Source organism: Amphibalanus amphitrite, unplaced genomic scaffold, assembly GCF_019059575.1.
Source record: "Amphibalanus amphitrite isolate SeventyFive unplaced genomic scaffold, NRLGWU_Aamphi_draft 000263F_arrow, whole genome shotgun sequence".
In the NCBI taxonomy this organism is placed as follows: domain Eukaryota; kingdom Metazoa; phylum Arthropoda; class Thecostraca; order Balanomorpha; family Balanidae; genus Amphibalanus; species Amphibalanus amphitrite.
Genome location: NW_024881758.1, coordinates 475,356 through 491,977, shown reverse-complemented (window position 1 = coordinate 491,977; position 16,622 = coordinate 475,356). Strand labels below are relative to the sequence as shown.

At 47.5% G+C, this 16,622-nt stretch overlaps 3 protein-coding genes across 7 annotated transcripts in view; 1 reads left to right on the top strand and 2 right to left on the bottom strand.

The window, feature by feature from the left end:
* Nucleotides 1-3,652, bottom strand: part of LOC122386798 (serine/threonine-protein kinase MARK2-like) — a 67,360-nt gene extending 63,708 nt beyond the window's left edge. For all 5 annotated transcript variants that reach the window (XM_043376396.1, XM_043376400.1, XM_043376401.1 and 2 more), the window contains exons 1-2: nucleotides 3,521-3,652; nucleotides 846-1,206 (exon numbers count right to left, since the gene is read on the bottom strand). In XM_043376396.1, coding sequence (XP_043232331.1) covers nucleotides 846-932 — 87 coding nt within the window. In that variant the 5' untranslated portion in view covers nucleotides 933-1,206; nucleotides 3,521-3,652. The remainder of the gene's footprint in view (nucleotides 1-845; nucleotides 1,207-3,520) is intronic.
* A 491-nt stretch (nucleotides 3,653-4,143) lies between these two features.
* On the bottom strand, nucleotides 4,144-13,722 carry LOC122386797 (cap-specific mRNA (nucleoside-2'-O-)-methyltransferase 1-like). Its single transcript, XM_043376390.1, has 14 exons — nucleotides 13,593-13,722; nucleotides 12,789-13,102; nucleotides 12,295-12,462; nucleotides 11,938-12,096; nucleotides 11,432-11,599; nucleotides 10,988-11,180; nucleotides 10,545-10,663; nucleotides 10,201-10,297; nucleotides 9,736-9,868; nucleotides 9,070-9,252; nucleotides 7,533-7,864; nucleotides 6,900-7,242; nucleotides 6,487-6,617; nucleotides 4,144-6,199 (listed from the first exon to the last, which is right to left on the bottom strand). The coding sequence occupies exons 1-14, from the start codon at nucleotides 13,612-13,614 to the stop codon at nucleotides 5,958-5,960; spliced, it is 2,604 nt and encodes an 867-aa protein (XP_043232325.1). The 5' UTR covers nucleotides 13,615-13,722; the 3' UTR covers nucleotides 4,144-5,957.
* A 1,563-nt stretch (nucleotides 13,723-15,285) lies between these two features.
* LOC122386810 (HEAT repeat-containing protein 5B-like) overlaps nucleotides 15,286-16,622 on the top strand; it is a 90,720-nt gene continuing 89,383 nt past the window's right edge. The window contains exon 1 of the mRNA XM_043376450.1: nucleotides 15,286-15,407. The gene's annotated coding sequence lies outside the window, so the exon portion shown is untranslated. The remainder of the gene's footprint in view (nucleotides 15,408-16,622) is intronic.

Below are 16,622 nucleotides of genomic sequence, written 5' to 3'. Positions count from 1 at the left end.
CCTTCAGATTCCAGACCGACTCATCAGACGTTCAACGTCACAATATGCCACTCTAAACCAAACCTGAGCGAATCTCTAGGCGGGTACCAGTTCCTACCTGAACCCAAAAAGCCTGATTTCAATCTACTGGCCATTTTCCCTTCAGTGGTACCCAGTCAATCATTTGCCATTTCACTGTCCTGCCCGTGGGCTCCTCTGCCAGTGACGGCACGATCTGTTCAGCCGAGCGCTGCTTGGCGTGCAGTAAACGGCGGAGAACTCATAGCAATTTCACTGTGCTGTCCTAGCCTCTGGCGGACTCGCCTCCATACTCTGGGAAGCATGCATGGACGCACTTCAGTTTTGCGACGAAATGACGTGGAATCGGCCTAGGCCGCCGGGTACCGTTCGTACCTGAGCCGGAGTCCTACATCCCACAGCTGACCCAGGCTGAGAGGACATGTCAACCAGCCAACCAACCAGCCTACCAAACTGCTCAGCCACTTCTTGGTGACAGCCTGCAGTTCTAAAACAAAGACTTAGCCCCGAACACCGAGCCACAACGCCAAAATCACACTAGCTGGGAACAACCGGCCGGATGGCAGCAGCTGCAGCACCACCTAGGGGTGAAGAATCACACCCATGAACAGCATAGAGGCACACTGCCTCCAGCACTAGCCTTTAAGGGCTCTCCTCCGCACTGCCTTCCTGTTTGACCTTCTTGAATAGGCAGTGTCCTTTACAGACCATCTTATCCCAAATCCCTCACTATCACAACGATCTCAGTCATCAGTGCCGATACAGCTCTTCCACCTCCCACATCCTACTTCACCCAGCATCCTGCCGCATCCAGCAGCATCACTCACCTTATTGACTTTGGCAGGTGGAGCGGCATGGTCAGCGATGAGCGTCTCCGGTACGGTCATCAGCGGAGACGGTCGCAGCGACGACATGACGCGGCGGCGACGGTGGTGGCGCGCTCAGCTGGCGGCCATGCCGGCGGGGGGACTCTTCATCGGCGGTCGGTCGGTCGGTCGGGGCAGAGGGAGGCCGGCAGACGACAGCAGAGGGGGAGAGAAGGTGGCAGATAGGGTTGATGGTGCTTTGGGAGAGAGGCAGAGAGTGACTGGGCCGTAACAGGGAGAGCAGAGGGTGAACACGGACGGGAGGAGGAGGCAGAGTAGAGTGCCGTGACGAAATTCAGCTCGAAACTGCGGCCAATGGGCTCTGAAAACACGACACAGACTGTCAAAAATGTTATACGAAGTACCTACAAACATGTGGATGAATTGAATAAATAAAGTGATTCTTTGGGTAAAACCATTGTAAAATGCAGCAACACCAGCCAGATATCATATCTTACTTGAAATGACAAAGTTGAACAAAATCTGTCATTTCTAGCAGAAGACACTTGAATGATAGCTTGGTAAAAGAGTTGTTTGCTCTTAAGCAATGCACATGAAATTATCATCAATTCATCAGACATCAGTAGCTAATAAACCTGGGGAAATTACAATCTTGACTGTTTTGATACCATGAAAACACAGTTACATTGAACAAAGGCAAAGGCAGACATCTAACATAAGGTCATAGTCCAGATCTAGCCTAAGTGTTTATTATCTAAAAAAAGTTAACAATTTGTGGCACTTAAAAAAGTGACACTGGTAGCTGATGTCATGAGCATCACTGATCCAACTTCTTCTAGAAGTCAAGCACAAAATTCAGTTCAGTTTTGAGAAAATGGGATGAACAATATTACCATACAATTCAAACATTTTTATCACATAAGATTCAATTAACAAACTGAAAAAAGACTTCAGCAATCCATTTAGAAACAATTTGATAATTGTTCTGGCAGGAGAAGTGTGCATCCTTTGACTTCCCAGTCCAAGATTCATGACTGCCACTAGTAAGGTGCTTGCAGAGTCGATCAGATCCCCACGGGCCTTATAGGCCTCAAAATTCTGTATTGGTAAGGAAACTAGGCAAGGTAAGGTAAGGTGTTCTAATACAAATCAATTCTATGTTCCATAGCAATCACTAGTTCTAATACCTCTAATGCACAACAATATGCAGAACTTATAAGAAAAACTATACAGCACATATGCATGGCTTGGGTTCAAATGGCCTACTGTTACATGTTATACATGCTATGTTATGTTATGAATGCATTGTATAGCAAAAAATGTGTTATTCCAGCCCGTTGTACACGGGCAACTCCCGTCGGCAATTCCCAGCAATTGGTTGCTCGGCAACAGCCTTTTCTGTTGCTCTGGGTTGCTGAAGTGCTGCCAAATGCTATTCAGGGTTGTTCAAAAATTGCCCAATATGTCGGCAACATCCGACGATCGCCGACGGTCGCGGAGCGTGACGTCACGATAATTATAACCAATGAACGAGCTGTTGCTCTCGATCGCCGAGAAGTTGAATATTTTGAACTTTCTGGCTGTCGATGAGGTGTTGCTGGATGGTACTGCAGTACGAGCATGCAGCTATGGAGCAGCAAATAGGTAAGATATTTACAAAATACCGTCCTCTTTGCCGATTACTAGTCAGGATATATGAAAGGGATTTTTACTGGTTGGATATTGGTCTTAATTTTGATTTATTGGTGGGGATCAGTGCCGGAGAAGCCGTGCGGGACCGTCCCCCCCCCCAGGCCCCATTGCCGGCTCGGGTCGCCCGCTCGGGTTGCCGGCGGAAGTTGCCCGTGTACAACGGCCTTAAAGGGTCCATGGATAAAACAACTGACAGCAACAATGGTTATACTTTTACAAAAGCTGTAGCCTGTTAGTGCTAAGAATAACAAGATGAGCATCAAAGAAAAATGAACAAAATAACAGTTCTTAAGAATAACTTATAACATATAAAGCACATAATCAATCATCTAAAAAATAAAGATAAATTTCACCAGTCAAATCCAGACAAAATAACTCCTCATTAGGGCACAAGAACACATATATAATTTATAAACAAAATTAAATATTCATGTCATATGATCAAAAAGTAATGCTGGTACTTTAACACACCCACCATGCAGGTTAAAATGCATCTATGATTTATACGAACCCCACACGACAAGGAGTAGGTAAAAACTGAAACTGTTAACATTTCAATTTAGCTAATTTTGACAGTTTGATTTCTTTTGAAACCACTCAACTGCATTTCTAAAAATTCATTAGTTTATTTACCAGCATCCATCTGCTTGGCATAAACAAATTGCCCCTGGTGGTTGTAAATAATGAAATTGTTATGTTATATTGGCATGCAAGCACCAGTGAAATCAAAACAAAAAGCAAAGGAGGTGAAATTAGACTCACTGAATCATCGAGACTAACCAGACAGATTAACTGGTATCAACAAACAATATAGAAAACAGCATGCTTGTCTATGAAATTAATTTTAATGAATGGAAACCCATATAAGTGTAAATGAAGCTTTCGTTTCACATGCGCAGGAATCGTCGCAACGATAAGCGGACAGGTTTGCATGCCTATTCTAGGCGGTTAGGAGACAGTTAGGTGAACAATCAACTTCTCACCTGAATTTCGGACGCCCAGGCACCGACAAAGATGAACGTAAGCGTCTAAATACCAATTAAAAGTGCAAGATGGCGTTCGATAACACCGCAGAAAAATCAGCACCGTCGACTGCGCATGCGCACAATGCAGCGGCGGCTGGCGAAGCGATTGGCTGTGACGTCAGCGGTCCAGCCGGTGAAAGCATTCGGTACGGTAAAGCAGCTCCACAATCTATCGCCGTATGCATAATATGCACCCAATTCACCCAGACCCACGGCCAGGTAAGGCGGAACAGAGATCTCGGCGGATGGTCACAGGAGAAGCGGAAACCGCGCGGACACCTCGTTTTCACAATAAGCGTGCAGCGCGACGCCTTTTTATCGTGCCCTGCCCGGCTCATTCAGCTCTCTGTTCGCGAACAGGCGCAGGTGTGAGGCGCGAGGCCGAGGAGCCGGGCGGCACGGTCCCCCAACCAGCTCGGCACGACACTTGGAGCACGGAATTTCACACACGTGAACGCGAAAAACAATAGCAGATATGAGAATGCATTGCCATTCCTGTCTACCTTGCATAAGGCAAGATGACATCGGTACCTATCACAAACACCTCACGACCTCCCCTTTCGCGAAAACTCGACAACCCATAGCGACACAGGACGTGTATTGGAACAAGTGGCAAACCCGTCGCCCAGTACATTTCTAAACACATCACGGCGGTCGACAAGGAGTCCTTGGCAGCAGAAAAGCACAGTTGGCAGTGCTAAATTTCGAGTTGGAGCTTAGCGCCATGTGGACTGTGAAGCAGGGGCGTCGACGCGTAAGGAAAACTGGTCCGACTTTTTCTCGGGGGGCCCCCACCGGTGGGAGCCCCCAGGGGCCCCCGTGGCCGCAGCAGGGCCCCCCGAGAGCCCCAACAGGGGCCCCCGCGGCCGCAGAAGGGGACCCCGCGGGCCGCAGCAGGGCCCCGCGGTGTCTAGCAGGGCCCCAGAGGCGCAGCAGGGCCCCCGCGGTCTCTAGCAGGGCCCTCCGAGCCGCAGTAGGGCCCCCGCGGTCTGCAGCAGGGGCCCCCGCGAGCCACAGCAGGGCACCGCCTAGTCGAAAAAGTGGTCCGACTAGTCGGAAAAGTCGGACCGGTGTCGACGCCCCTGCTGTGAAGCCCAGCTACATGGAGTCATACGAAATGTACCAAGCATTTTGAACTCCGGCTTTAATCTTCAGTACACAAAATCACTGAAAAAGCTTATTAGCCATTGCACTGTACAAACTGGCTGATAACACCATGGTTAACGGTCTTCCCCCTGAAAAAGAAGCATGCTAAGGAAAACGTCAGACGATAAGTGATAACCCTGATTCACAATGGACACAAGCACTAAGCGATGGCAGGTAACTGGAGCGTATCACCCGCAACGGAAGGGGCATACTCTGTGAGACGTTATCAACACTACAGTGATCACATCGGCACAGTAAGGCACAATGCAGGCCTTTTCCAAACTAAACAGCAAAAAAAAAAACACACCGTCCTACAACTCGAGAATCAAACACTTCAGCCAACATCGGTTAAAAACGCAGGGAACAAATCACAACGTAAACAGGGCCGCGCCCTTCCTAACCCTTCAGTAGAGCAGACACCGGACAAAACTCCTTACAGCATATGTCAACTGCCGAGATCCTCAGACGTAGAAACGTTCCATACGTCACACCGTCGAAATGACATTCATTCGGTCATCAAATACCACAGGCAGAAGTCTATACTATCAAAACAAGTTTATCATTCATCACGCAGTAGGTTTCCTAACGTAGCAAATCTTACTACGATCACATTTCCGATTGGCAAGTAAACGGACAGACTCCAGCGTTTCACGCCCTCAGAAAACCGTTTCGGCACAACCCCGCACAGCCAGACCCTGCCGCGATCAACCCATACCGTATCGCCACATCCCTTACCAGACACTGCAGTGGAGTCGATCACATCTTTCACCTTTTCTGAACAGTCGGTGGACAGGACGCTATCCTGGAGCAATGCCTCACTCGCAAATAAGGGAAGACTCACGGAGAGTAGAGGGTACCATCAGGACTAACTGACCCCTTATCGAAGTCCCTCTGTACGTAAGCGGACGGAGTTTCTCTCTCGTGACCGAGTGGTTTCGACGGCAGACTGACTCATGACAGTTCATGCCTCAAATGGAAGCGTTCCCATGCCGAATGGACAAAATGACCCTGCTTGGCGCCTAGGGGTGATGTATCAGTAGTTTAACCCATCCAGCCGCCGATCCCCATGGGACGAATTATTCATGCTTGGCGTCTGGAGCTCTGCCCGTTCGCTGCTGACTCTCTCCGTCCATCAGAGCGCTAAGCCCACTGACCTCTCGCCGTCCCTCAGTGAGACGACAGCGCCAGAACCACTGACCTCCCGTCCCTCAGTGGGGAGGCAGCGCCAGAACCACTGACCTCCCGTCCCTCAGTGGGGAGGCAGCGCCAAATGGCTCAGCACCGCCTCCCTGCACAGAACGGGCGACTCGGGCGGGGCCGGCTCGGCCACCCCGATCCCGTCTGTCCTCCACGGCCACACGAGCCGCGAGCGGAACGAGTGTCGGAATTCAGCCACAGAGCCGTCCGGGACGGTGAAGGAGCTCTTGTTGTGGTGCCGGTCGAACCAGTAGTGGCGCTGTTGGGTGCGGCTGAACGATACCGTCCACGGGTCTGGTGGAGGGGGGGGGGGGACAGGGGGCGTCAGAGATTGTCGACGGAGTTCACGGTCAGGCATTTATCTATGAATTGGCAATCAAATTCATCGGTAGTTTCCGATGTTCTCATTTCTTTCGTTTACTAAAATTGAAATATTTTTTATGCATAAGCCATGATGCATTGACAAGTAAAACACTTCTTTCAATCATGAGCAATGCTTAGTGTAGATTGTAGAAGTATACTAGGTATGAGCAATGTTTACTAGCATTCATAACAAGAAAATCAGTAGTCCCGTCTCTCACCTCTGGTGCTGCGCAGCATCATCAGACCGGTGGGCACGAAGAACACCACCTCGTCGGGCCCCTCGCCCTCATCGACCACATGGACCAGACGCTGGAGGCCGTGAGAGCCCTTCACCGGGCACCGCTCGAAACTGGCGGCAGAGCGCAGACCAGAGGTTAAGCCGACAGTACTATGGTTAGACACACAGTTACGCCCGATCGCGGCAGTAGCTTGTGACACAGAGGAAACAGAAAACGAGGATTCCTTTAAAGGCAAGCATTATTAAAGTGCGCCGACAAGCTTAACTTTCAGCTGTTAGTTCGTAGAGTACTTCATGGATACCAAATAAGTGAAGTCGGATTCAGAAAAAAACGTGATGTAAGTTACTGTTGTGGTCCATTGAACTCCCAATGACTCCGCTCCCCCGACTCACCCTTCCAGCAGCCCGCGCAGCTCCTCCATCTTATACGGCTTCTTGCAGCGCACCGGTGCCAGATCCGACCGTGTGGGTTTGTTGACGGCCGCGGCGAACGCGGTGCAGGCGGCCAGTCGGCGCGGCAGCGGCATTCGACGCACGTCCTCTCCGCCGAGCACCGCCGCGTCCATCAGGTGGAGCGCCTGGCCGCGCCGCTGCGCCTGGGGCTGTGCCAGCCGGCCGCGCAGCTCGGGAACCAGCTCGGCGAGAGCCAGCGTCTCGGCCGGCAGCTCCACGCCGTCCAGCTTACTCCACTGCGGCTCGGTCAGACCGCGCCGCCACACGTTCTTACGGCCCAGACCTGAGACACGGGCAGAGGGGTTAGGGTTAAGTTGTTGACGTCCTGATGTTTTTTTTCGCCTCGCGAGTCAACTATTGTAGAAGAGAAGCGTATACAATCTGTCGAGAAGATACTTAATCACTGACCAGGCATATTACAATAAATGATAGTCAACATTCAACAACTACCAGATACTGCAAAAAGGGACATACATCACAAATCGGATTCCTACTTAGCCGCCATCGTTACCATGCTTATCCACATTCCCTACCACATATCGAAAATCACGGCAATGCCTTTCCATCACTCACCGAGCACGAAGAACCTGTCTCGGCGCGTATCGGGCTCCACCCCCAGCAGCATGCCCCTCCAGTCAAACTGAGAGCGCACATGACTGAGCAGCGTCTTCTGATCGAGCCTCACTCCTCCAGCGGCGGCCGCCTCCAGCTCGTGTTCCGCCCCCATCTGGCGGAGCGCCGCCTCTGGGCGCTGCGCCGGCGGCCGGGAGGTGCGCGCTCGATCCGGTACCTTCCACACGGAGAGACACTGCTGGCGCAGCTCCTGCTGCCGGTCCTCTCGCAGAGAGGTGTCCCGGTAGAAAGTGCGGATCTTGGTCAGACCGGTGATCTGACGCTCGCCGAGACTGAGAAAGGGAGGGTAATGGTGATTATCGATGACTATTAAACGAGTTTTAAGATACACGATAAGCATAAAATCCGTCATTAGCTTCTGAAACGCTTATTACCGATGCTTTAAAACAACTGTGACATTTCGCGTCGGATAATCTTAGTTCACATTCATCCCATTAGATAGCGGGCCACTGTCAGCCTGAACAGGTATACTGTGCCGCAAGACTAACTCGTACGGCTGAACGTAGCGGGACAGGCTCGCCATCAGCGTTTTCGGTAAAATCAAGTGAGGCTGTTCAACACTAGTCCACTCGCTGAGGGAACAGTGCCTCTCACTCCTCTGGGCTACAGAGCGCCCGTCCAGCTGTTGTTGCTGTCCAAGTTCACACAGTGCCACCAAACTAGGGAGGCGATCGCGACCAAATTAGAAACCGGACGAAATTGGATGCCACTGAACCCCATCGAAACTCAGTGTTTGACTTTTACCTTGTTTCGTATCGTCTAGCTGCAGATGAAGTTCGTACTGTAATCAGCTGTAGTGAACTACCAAAGATGCTAAATGTATCACCTCCTATTGGACCCCATCACACAATTACAATTGCCGCCGGGTGTCGGCAGTACAAATGTAACCGAACGAATCTAAATCGGTACACATGTAACCGAGCAAAACGAAGTGCATCAACGAAACGCAGTGTTCAAGTGTAGATTGTTGAAGTTTGACAGCTTATCGGATGATTGAAACCATTGTAATTCCTGAATCAAAGATGACCTCAGCTCAAGATGTGATTACGCTATCGCCTCGGCCAGATTATAACACTCCCGCAACTTACGGTGTTCAATAATAGATGGAGTGCATGGGATGCTAGTATCATGCTTTCATTGCCTCCCATTCCGCCATATTGAGTACCCAGTGATGCGCTGACAGTACAATTAAACATTGTCTTCACTGTTTAACGGCCGTGGCAAAGTCCCTAGCACATCACTTACACGATGCTAGACTCTAATGGGACGCACTCACAGAATTCAACACACTGTAATGCCTGTTGGATTATGTGATGTACGATTACTATCACGTTACTGAACTCTACGGTGTCGGGTGTGCTCAGTACTCACACGTTGTTGGACTCTGTGATGTACTGACATATTGTTGGTTGGACTCAGTACTCACACGTTGTTGGACTCTGTGATGTACTGACATATTGTTGGACTCAGTACTCACACATTGTTGGACTCTGTGATGTAGTCGCAGAAGGCGGCGTCCTCCTTCAGCACGTTCAGCGGCACTATGCTGGTGACGTCCTCGGCAGAGACGGAGCCCAGCTGCTCCAGTCGCTGATTGATCCGGTCCATGTACTCCCGAATGTCGTCCGTGTCCGGTCGGCGCCACTTGCAGATGATGAACCTGGCGGGGGGAGTTCGGGGGTAAAGGGGGGACGAAACGCTGCTACCGGGTCACTATAATGCTGAAGCTGATAGAGGCGGAACACACTCACCAGGCTCAGAATGAATGAGTCAACCAATGACAAACTAAAAATGCTTATGCGCCAACATAGCATGGGTCCTACCTTCCTCGACCGAATAATATAGGACCTAGGGTAACATCAAAGACATTTGGTACCTCCTTATCCAATGCGTCGTCCATACTCAGAGTTGGCCAGTCAGCTGATGCTGGGTTCTATGACGAGTTTACGGGCCTCCATCAGTCGAAGTTCACAGCGTCCCTATCCATAGTTTGCCGAATCAGACCGCCCTCAGTGTAAGTCCTCACCTTTCCAAGCTGATCGGTCGGCTGGTGATGGATTTCATTACTAGTTTACATACCTTCCTCAGCTTACAGTACCCCCTTATCCATAATTAAAGACCACCCTGCGTGTTAGACACTCACCTTTCCGAGTTGGCCGGCCGGCTGGTGTTGGGTTTCATGATGCACACCTCCCTGAACGCCATGCTCATAAGGTAGACCAGACCGACGCTGAACGGCGTGAACAGGTCGAACAGCTTGCACACAAAGTGGCCGTCTGAAACAGGGGAGCAGAAAGATGTTATATCGTATCGTGATATCCGGTTTGTGCTGATAATGAAACTGAAAGTAACATAAAACATTGACATATGCAATAAATCACACAACAAACGGCATATAGTGGCCAACTGGAAACGGAAAAGCGGGAAAATTTATATGCAATACAAATAAATGCATAACAAAAGCAATGTCAACCAAACACGCAGACACACTCAACATTTTAGACAATACGCATTAAGCACGTCCATAGTAACATGATTCATGTTATCCATGTTATCTATTCATGTTATCTATGGCACGTCTCAAAGTCACTGGTGTCGCACTACTCACCTGTCCGCACAATGTTGAGCGCAGTGAGAAACTGGCAGAGATACAGCTGCTTGGAGAGAATCTCCTGAATGTTCTCCTGTCCGTCCACCGAGAAACCCTGCAGAAATCGGAGACAACATTCAGCAAACGATGCGAGAGTAGAGACATTACGATACATAAAAGCGTGACCCCGAAGGTGAATACTTGGCGTGCGAGACTTGCCATCGTAAATACCAATTCCATACAAGGCTTATTAGTCAGATATCCTGTCCCACCTCGCCATAAGTGTTAAAACCGAAAGTCAACGAAACGAAATACCAACTATCGGACCGTCATAACAGAAATCAGGCGGAACCAGCTCTCACCCCGTCTGCCATCATGAAGTGGACGCCGAGTCCGCCTGTCCGCCTGAGCACGTAGTTGCGGAACGCCTGCTGGTTCTTCCGGCGGAACACGTCCCCGTCTCCCTGGATTCCGCCCTCACCTGTCGAATAACACGGGGCATTACCAGTATGCGCAACATAGAAATACATGTCGGACCTCTATGTTGTTTCATGTTCCATTCAGACGTGATCTGACATTCGTAACATGTGCGTCGTGCGACTGATGCGCAACTAAATGTTATGCGTAGCTGATAAATTGCATCTGACATATCCGCAAAAAAAATCAACATGATAGGCAACTAAAACTACAAAGAGCCTTAATGGATTAATAAACCAAATGTGACGTTCATGCCATCAGTCACTGCACTAACACAAAAAACGTGATACGCATCTCGTACGTCATCCTGATCGGAACCTGCACTTACCGTAGTGTGGCTCGAACGTTTCGGCCGGCCCGGCGTGGAAGTCGTGCAGCTTGAAGTCGTGCTCTCCCTTCAGCGTGAATCCGAATCCCTTGGCGCGCCACCGTTTGCGCCATAGGACGTACTCGGAGAATCCGCCCGGGCCGGCGCACACGTCGGCGAAATAGAGGATGTCGTTGTCGCCCAGCTGGTCGCCCTGAGGATACAAGGTTATGGAATCAAGGGTCGCAAGAATATCATACTACGTCCTAAGTTGTATACGATTGGCACATATTGAGTGGATAACTATAAAAGCATAGCAACTGCTGAAGTTCGAACTACGAAAGTAAACACGACTGAATGTCTCTGTGTAATGCGGCAACATCACGTCGCTAAAAAGGGTCGTCAGAGGGAAACAAGTTTGGGCATTGCGTGCAACGGCATATCTAAAACTGAGTCTGTACTCACCCCGTCCGGGTGTGTAGGTTTGGTGAACATGAAGTCGAACCGTGCGTCCATATTAGCCATCTTCATGGCGGCTCGGTTCAGAAAGAATACGCCCTTGATCGACTCGAACGGGTTGGAGCGGCTGCGAGCGCGCCGCATCTCATCCGGCTGTAGCTGGTCGAACACGCTCTGCGGAACGACCGCGATAGGTTGGACACATTGTAGCGGGCTGTAGCGACATCTGTCTAAACTCACTCTAAGTGTAAGGAGGTGTCAAACCAAGCGCTTACAAGACGCGGTCTGGGGGGGGGGGGGAGGCAAAGACAGAAACTACTGTACAACGAAAATCAAAATATACAAAAAGTAATAGCATCCTTGCCTAAACGAAATATCACAATATTGATTATCGATGTACGAAATAGATAGGTACGCAATGTATGGCCCAGGGGACCACGAGAACCTCTCAGGTGATGCCGGTCAAAATCAAGCCCCGATACATCAAAACACTAGTAGGACACTATCCGTACCTTGCAGTTGAGCACGTCTGAGAGGACTTTGGCCGAACAGAACTCTGTCTCGCCATCGAGCTCCTTTTTCCGAGGTCCCTCCTCCATCCAGTCCAGCATCGTCTCCAGCGAGGGGATCTCCTGGTCGTAGGAGGGCATCCACGAGATGCTCTCCTCCACCTGGCGGTGTAAGTGGACATTCAATATACGATCTGTGTTGAAGAAAAAAAAACTGAAAAAACAATTATTGGGACGTTACTTGGTGTAAAACGTACACATATCAGTTACTCAACTTCCCCGCCAATAACAACCCACATACTCCGCCAAGCTACACAGACAGTTGGACAAAAAGCAGTAACGTCTCAATACTCAAATCACCTCCACAACTTCGTCGGCGGGGTCCCACTCGAGGTCGGTGGCCGGCTCCAGACCGGGCAGCTGCAGGCCCAGACCGCGCCGGCCGCGCTGTGTGGAGGCCTCCACCGGGTCGACGATGCCCTGGCCGGACTTACCCAAACCGCTGCCGTGCTTGAAACCCATGCCCGCCTGGGGAGGAAGAGAACGACGCGGTGGTCAGAGGAAGACTGGGGACTGGCGCGATAGCACAATATAGAGCCAGAATCGCCAGGATATAGCACTAGATGCCGTTTTCGGATTACTGTAGTCGATATCGAGGTAAATCAAGCATTATACTATCTGTAAAACTCCGTGAAGCACATGACTGTTTGAAACATGATTTCATAACTTCGTAAATAAGACGGAAAAGCATGCCTGGTCAACCAACTGGGTCGAAAGCGTGGGTTGCAATTCAAGCGTTCAGATCTTCTGTATCGATTTTTATCAACAACAATGAGCCTCGTTTACACACGCACCATCATTTTCTGTGCCACCGAGCTGTACTCGGCCACCGTTTTCTTCTTTTTGACGGGCGGCAGCTTCAGTTGCGAATCCTCTCTATCGGGCGAGTGGTGTCGTTTCTTTGCAGGGAAACTGTCCGGCCAGCGCTGCTCCGGCGGCGGCACCGGGCCGTCATCGTCGCTGGAGAACGACCGACCCCCAGCGCCGGCCAGGGTCGGCATCTGCAGGTCCGGAGAGCGGGTCGGACCGGACGGCGGCGCGCGGCGCTTGGCCGAGCTGCCGAACGCCGGACGGCGCGGTCCCGGATCGTCCGGATCATCGCTGGAGTCTGTGGGACACCGGGACAGAACATGTTGGTAATTACAGTGGCTGCAGAGTGCAGGCTGTTCATTTTGCTCCTGCCCTGCTTGTTACATCGCTTGTTTTGATATGATGAGCAATGCAGGGTGGTAGATTTGTGTCAACATTTATACATTACATAACAGATTTTCAACTTTTAAATTGTATAGAATAGAAAAAACATAATGACAGTTTAGTGCTGTGAAAGGACACAGAGCTCCTCCTAAAGCACCTATGAAATGAGGAGTAAACAACAAATGTGATATCAATCAAGAGACTTAATATCTTGAAACATATCTAAAAGGCACACCAAATACAGTTCAAGCAAAGAAAACAAATACAATAAAAGCTAGGTCAACAGATGGTAGATTAGCTACTAAGCTAAACACACACATGCGCAAATTCATCATCAAATAAATGCTACCATGAACATGCTTAACTTTGTGTTTAAGATATGAATTATGAATTCAAAAACTTACCACTGAGATTACGGGATGCCATATCAAAAGTCAAATCAAAGCAGTAAAGAAAATTAAATATTAAAGCAAGGCTAGGTATACTTCCAGTTCCACCAGCTAGGTATACTTCTTCCAAATATTGGCACTGATACCTGAGAATGTAAAAATATCAACTGCTCACTGGCATTCAGATTCAGGCAGAGCATACAGGCTAGTCACTACATTTCATTATATATTTGGTAATTGCTAGAATGGAAAACATTGATATTTGAATTTGATCAAACAATTGCCCCTCTGTGCTAAAGTCAGTCATGTCCTGACAGGCAAGTTAGGTAGCAAACTGAAACACAACTTGAACTGTGTGCACTTGAGAGCAAAACATGCTCATCTTTGATTATAGACAATTATATCTGACACTTGCAGTGTATGGGATAGGTGCTTAAGTAAAAGATATATTAGATACAGGTGGATCGGGTCCAGGATCCCAAAATGTGTCATAATGCATTCTCATTCTGCTAATGAAAAGATTATCTCAAGCAAAGTATCTATTCATATACCATTAGACATTCTGATCCATTTTTAATTTTCATGAAATTTGAGCAGTGGGAGGGAATAAGTTTTCTTTCTAAATAAAAAGATGCTAGGTGCAAGGACCTAAACGCTAGCTCATTCTAGCTCAGGAAAAACTGCCGAACCTTTTGTCAATCCCTGCTTTAGCTGGGACGACACCAAGACGACACCAAGGCTATATAAACCGACGACACTGAGCAAACACCTAAGTCCATGTCACACCTAAGTCCAAGTTAAAGGGACCCTCCCACCTTCAAAAAAGTTAATGAATTGGCACGAAAGTGATGTCGCTCGGTTCAGAAAGAGCGAAAACGAATATCTACCAAATTTCATCGAAAAATATTCACCGCAAGATATTAGACTTTTACTTTTGTTTACTTTTTGGGATCTCCGCTGTTCCTAGCGACTTTATTTGAAAGTGCGGCATTTGTTGCGCGCAAAGCAGCATATACCACCGCATGCTACCAAACGTTTTAGTAAAAGATTTAAAAATCGTTAGATCTCCGCTGACGTCACAAATTCTAAGGGGGCATACCAATGCACTAGCCCCTTAGAATCCGAAAACTGCAAGTTTGAAATTCCATATCTCCGAATTAAAGCATTTGTCGATGTTGTGAGTGCCCAAACCGGTATTTGCAGGCCATGGCCACCAATTTGGCTATCTCAACTCAAAACTAATGTTAAGGTGGGAGTGTCCCTTTAAATAGTTTGCATCTGTGATGAATACCTATTACCTACTAACTTTTTATCTGCAAAAGCCCATGAAATAACAATAAAATACATAAATTGAAATGCCTCACACACACACGCTACCAAACAGCAATGCCGAAAATGATGGCATGCGTCAACTTTGTAACAGCTGCGTCACTGATGTCTTCTAGAGTATAGAGAGAAACTTTTGAAGTACTTCCTCCTCAGATACCTTCGTAATTTTTACTTTTTCGAAAATTATACGGTCTGATTATGCCATTTTATTTGAAAATTATGATTTGAGAAAGTGTTTGTTTTTATCAAAATGCAAAACACAGGAACCAAAACAGTAACAATTTCAACTCTTTGCTTAAAAGTACAAACATGCTTGGGAGAACCACCTCTAAAAAGTCAGTGTACTTTCCAAGTACTTTCTAATGTTTATGGCAAGTACCTCGCTGTTGTTGGTTTTGGTTTGTTGGTTTAAATATCAATATTGGTTTACAATTGAGCAACAAAAATGACATCCCGCTCGTGAAAATGGAGATCATAAGTATCTAAACGGATTAATTCTTCGTAAGTTGACGACTGGCTTGAACTTGAAGGCTTGTCTTCATCTTTCTTGTATTGTTCCTAAAAGAAATTCAAGTCAAAGTTGAAATAAACAGCAAAACATGCCAAATAATGTATAACGCCATTTTCAACGTTAGCTGAAGCTCTAACTTTTTAATCAAAACCCTTTGTGCTCATTTTTTGGTTATCTGCTCTTGTGGGGTACCAAGATATTAAGGTTCGTCATGTCTCAGTCTAGATTGGGTCTAGACTTAAGAGTCAGCACGTAAATTTATAAGTCAGTTTTTGCCTTGCGAGAGACCAACTATTGATATTTTGTACGAATGGTTTTGTAGTTATTACTTATTAGTGTAGTTATTACTTATAAGTGTAATGAACTACTGCCATTTTTGGTGCACCTGCCAATCTGAATCATCAAGTCCCAATACTGTTCATGTCAAATGCACAAGAGGAACAGTATGAAGGAATTAAAAATTTCAATGGACCCTCATAGATTGAGTCAAGATTTATTAAATTGGTCTTCCAGTTAGTGAGCAGTCTTGCTTGATTGAAAAGAAGTAAGTCTTAATGTATAAATCTATATGATTTTAATTTGATTCATCTTTTGTGTACTTTTAATTTTAATTTACATGAGCATAAGATCATTTCTCAACACAATAATATTTTGAATACCTAACTCTCCATTTTGCTACTTATGAGATGAAATTTGGAGCATGTATTTTCAGTTTTCACAATGGAAATTGGAAGCTTTCAATGTAAAGGCCTGGCAAACTTAACCTGTTTCAGTTTAATAACCAGTGATGGGTGCTTTAGTCACCATGAGTCAAATGGTATGCTGGCTAGCTTTATTTTGCCATTTGATTCATAATATATTGATGGATTACTTATCTGGAGCTATGTTATGCAATAAGTGACATTCACAACACCCCATTTATAGGAAGACTGATAGTGCTGATTGGAAGCATGAATAAATATTTCTGAATAGGTAGGTACTGCACAATGCAGTATGCAGTGCACATTTATGGTGCATCTATCCAGTTGTGCCTGCAAAGTTTCAATGTCCCAAAATTTGTCGATTTGGGTGGGTAAAGACATCCAAATGAAATTCATTTTCCACTCTAGCCACCAATTTTTAAGAACAATTTTCCACTCCCAACCAAGAAAATCTAGATTTTTTGCCTGTAGAAAGAGCAGTTGTGTGGATGCCCAGCTTAGCAT